Genomic DNA, 4,499 nt, shown 5'->3' on the forward strand with positions numbered 1-4,499 from the left:
ATGATCATATGGGACCCACAGACTAAATTTGTTAGCATCTAGGTATTTTCATTGCTTTTCATGTTGTGGCCCACTTGATGAAGGGATCAGCCTCTTTTGGGGCATCCCATTTCATGATGGGGCACACCTGTTGGACGATTTAGATGTCATGCAGCAAAAAAAAAAAAAAAAAGATGTCATGCACACGTGTGTAAAAGGAAAAAAAAAAAAAAAAAAAAAAAAGCCTCGGTAATTCCGCATGTGGGGGAGCCCTGCACATACGCACGCAGTCACACAATGCCAACATTAAAACACATGTACAAGATCCAAGCTCTCTAACAGGTGGGCTGCACCTTTCAGTCTTTTCACTTTAAAATAGGCCATTCCTCAAATAAAGTGGGCCACAGCGTATAAAATATTGAATGGGCGGAAATAAAATTGCCTTAACCATCAGCTTACTTTGTACACTGTAGTGGAGCAAAATCAATTTAATCACAGAGGAGGAGGAGATATCCCAAAAACCAACCTCATGCAAAATTCAGGTGGCCCACGCCACGTGAATTTAATCAGTGGCATGGATCATATGATCTTGTCAACACATCCACGATAGTTCATCATGCTCGATCATCTGACACTAGTTTCATGTTCCTTCCTCACAGTACACGTGCCAGACATATCTACTGATTGGGACAGCTGTCCTGATGGGCCATAGCGTCCAAATGCTATATCCAAAAACGCAAAGACACTACGTTATGGTAACCATCCAATCAGAGGCCTGAGTTCTATCAAAAGGTCTACATTCAACTAGAAAACTTCACCTTTGGATGGTCAGTTGAGAGCTTTTCTGATGATTTTCCTACTGGCCATCCACAAAGTATCCCACTGGATCATTAGTCCCTGCCATCAAACATACATTCATGCAGGTCCAATATCAAAAAAAAAATTCCCAAAGAAGAAATAATATATAATAATAATAATAATAATAATAATAATAATAATAATAATAATAATAACATTGATTATTAGCATTGTAGAGGGTAACAAGTTAATCCACCTTGTAAATCTCACTACCACAATATATTATTAGGAAAAGAGAAAATTAGAATAAGGCAATGTGACAGCTACATCCTAACGACATTGTGCTATAAATGCACGACCATGGAAGCAATACCCTAAACAGCCCTTCCTCTCTCTCCCTCCTTAATGCCTTCTCCCCAACAAAAATACTAGATACTTTGGTGTTGTTCTCCTCAGAAGATATTTGGCCACAGGCGGTCAATTTTCAGCCGTACGTTCAATGAATTTCCCAATTGGCAACCCCTCATGGGGTCGTCAATGGCCTCAAATTCTAATAGCACTAGCCATCCTCTTCACATCCAACTCTATAAAAATGGTTTCAAGCAATTCAGATGAGTACACGTCACCTCCACCGCCATCATCATCACCTCCACTATCATATATATACAAATCACCCCCACCACCGTCCCCTTCGCCACCTTCACCTTACTATTACAACCCTCCACCACCACTGTCTCCGTCACCTCCACCACCGTATTACTACAAATCACCACCACCGCCATCTCCATCTCCTCCACCACCGTATTACTACAAATCTCCACCACCACCTACTCCATATCCTCCACCACCTTACTATTACAAGTCACCCCCGCCGCCTTCACCATCTCCACCACCTCCTTACTATTATAAGTCGCCACCACCCCCATCACCATCTCCACCGCCACCTTATTACTACAAATCCCCACCACCTCCTTCTCCATCACCTCCACCACCACCATCACCATCTCCTCCACCACCATACTACTACAAATCTCCACCACCGCCATCACCATCTCCTCCGCCACTATACTACTACAAATCTCCACCACCGCCATCACCATCTCCTCCACCACCTTACTACTACAAATCTCCACCACCACCATTACCGTCTCCACCACCACCTTACTACTACAAATCTCCACCTCCACCATCTCCATCTCCACCACCACCATACTACTACAAATCTCCACCTCCACCATCACCATCTCCTCCACCACCTTACTACTACAAATCACCACCACCGCCCATGCCAACTCCTCACCCTTACCACCACCTACTCGTCTTGAAGGTGGTGGGAAAGGTCTACTGTTACAGATGCTATGATTGGGGATATCCCGTGAAATCGCATGAGAAGAAACACCTGCAAGGCATGAAATTTCAACAAAGCACTCATTATTTATTTCAATTTAATTTGACCAGCTTGAATTTTTCTAACAATTTGCTTTCTTGTATGATTATAAATGGGCAGGTGCGGTTGTGAAAGTTACGTGCAAGACTGGACAGAAGGAGATCGTAGCCTATGGGAAGACTAAGATCAATGGAAAATACAGTGTTGCTGTTGAAGGTTATGACTATAGAAAATGGGGAGCCAAAAGATGCAAGGCAGTGCTCTACATGCCTCCAAAGGGCTCTATGTGCAACATCCCTACTAACCTCCACGACGGAAAGATTGGAGCCATGCTCAAAGTAAAATCCAATACCTATGAAGAAGTTGTCCTCCAAGCCAAGGCCTTTGCCTATGCACCCAAGTCACCTTCCAAGGAATGTGAGAAGCCCCACCCAAAACCACCAGTCTACCAATATAAGTCCCCACCACCCCCAACCCCCACATACTATTACAAATCCCCACCACCCCCAACACCCAAATACTACTACAAATCCCCGCCACCTCCATCCCCAACTTACTACTACAAGTCTCCCCCACCACCATCACCCTCTCCTCCTCCTCCATACTACTACAAGTCCCCACCTCCACCATCATCATCTCCTCCTCCTCCATACTACTACAAGTCACCCCCGCCACCCTCACCTTCCCCACCACCTACCTATTACTACAAGTCTCCGCCGCCACCATCACCTTCTCCACCACCTCCCTACTACTACAAGTCACCGCCACCACCATCTCCATCTCCACCACCTCCTTACTACTACAAATCACCGCCACCACCATCCCCATCTCCTCCTCCTCCCTACTACTACAAATCACCGCCACCACCATCCCCATCTCCTCCTCCTCCCTACTACTACAAGTCCCCACCTCCACCTTCCCCGTCTCCTCCTCCTCCATACTACTACAAATCCCCTCCCCCACCATCCCTGTCGCCTCCTCCTCCATACTACTACAAATCACCACCCCCACCATCGCCATCTCCTCCACCTCCATACTACTACCAATCACCACCACCACCACCACCATCTCCTCTACCTCCGTACTACTACCAATCACCACCACCACCATCGCCATCTCCTCCACCTCCGTACTACTACAAATCACCACCCCCACCATCGGCATCCCCACCTCCTCCATACGTCAATGCATCCCCACCACCTCCCACTCACTACTGAGCATGAGACCCATCTCTTCTACTCACTCATGTGAGTATTATCAGAACTCAACTAATACTAATTAGTTACTCAATCTTCATTTCTATTTCAAAGAATAAATTAGGCAATTAAACTTGGTTTGTTGTAGTAAAAGAATCAAACTCAATTGAATAATTATCTCATGCTACACCAAATGCTGCTTTGCAGGTTTCAAGAGGGGTAGTGAAAGATGGGAACGTTGAAAGAGGGCCAGCTTCTTGTTTCCCGCTTTGTGGGTATTTGGTAATAAGTGTCTTAACCATATGATGAAGAGCTTGATTAACCTTGGTAACACATGCCCAAAAGCTTCTATGATGGCCATGCTACATTTCTTGTACTTTGCATATTCTAGTAGGATTGGGTTTAAAAGATAATCTGGCCAGCACACCTGAAAAGGAAGAAAAGGAGAAGAACACCATTGCTGCCATTATATATTATTTTCCTTTTTATTTTTCATGATTTCTTTATTTGTGGGTATTTGTTTATGAAGCTTTCTTGTGCTATTTGCACTGATTGCTATTAAATAAAAGATATTTATTTGCTGTTTATGCAGGTCTCTCTCTCTCTATGGTTGCTATTTGTTTTTTATTTAAAAAAAAAAACAGAAAGGTGGGGCAGGTCACCTAGATTTCTTCAATGAAAACATAAGTACAAGCTCATTCAAGCTGGCCCACAAAAAATGGGGCCACACCTATCATATACTCCCCGTGCATGTTGTACAAAACAAAGAAAGCGCCCCACGCCCTCCAAGCCAAGATCCACCCAGCCGCTAACTGAAATCGACTCCGCTCAGGCCCGACCCTCGCTAATAGCACCAATCCCAGCAATACTTGTTCTTAGAGCAGCATCATGCAAGGACATGCAGAGTACTTCATGGTTGTAAATGAAGCCATGACGATAAATTTTTTGATACTACGTTAATTGGTGATGGTTAATACTCATGTGCTTACAAGTTGCATTATGCCACGACACTCAAATTAGCCATTCAAACCATGGTTACACTAATAATTTATCTTAATAGGCTAATTGGCTGACATCCAATTGACAATTAAAATGAAAAACAGCCAACGACCCTACTCTATAGTCGTCCAATCAAATTG

The 4,499-nt window shown here is 44.2% G+C and overlaps 1 protein-coding gene across 1 annotated transcript; it reads left to right on the forward strand.

Annotated features, from left to right (window-relative positions):
- The first annotated feature begins 1,276 nt into the window (after nt 1-1,276).
- Nucleotides 1,277-3,947, forward strand: LOC131238931 (extensin-2-like). Its single transcript, XM_058236512.1, has 3 exons — nt 1,277-2,183; nt 2,285-3,411; nt 3,568-3,947. The coding sequence occupies exons 1-2, from the start codon at nt 1,277-1,279 to the stop codon at nt 3,379-3,381; spliced, it is 2,004 nt and encodes a 667-aa protein (XP_058092495.1). The 3' UTR covers nt 3,382-3,411; nt 3,568-3,947.
- Nucleotides 3,948-4,499: the final 552 nt, after the last annotated feature.

Source organism: Magnolia sinica, chromosome 3 (assembly GCF_029962835.1).
Source record: "Magnolia sinica isolate HGM2019 chromosome 3, MsV1, whole genome shotgun sequence".
NCBI lineage: Eukaryota > Viridiplantae > Streptophyta > Magnoliopsida > Magnoliales > Magnoliaceae > Magnolia > Magnolia sinica.

What these genes read in the sequence shown, in the direction of transcription:
- LOC131238931 (XM_058236512.1), top strand. Translation starts at nt 1,277, where the DNA reads ATGAATTTCCCAATTGGCAACCCCTCATGGGGTCGTCAATGGCCTCAA. An exon ending in TGAGAAGAAACACCTGCAAG is followed by an intron (nt 2,184 to 2,284) that starts GCATGAAATTTC and finishes ATAAATGGGCAG; the next exon opens with GTGCGGTTGTGAAAGTTACG.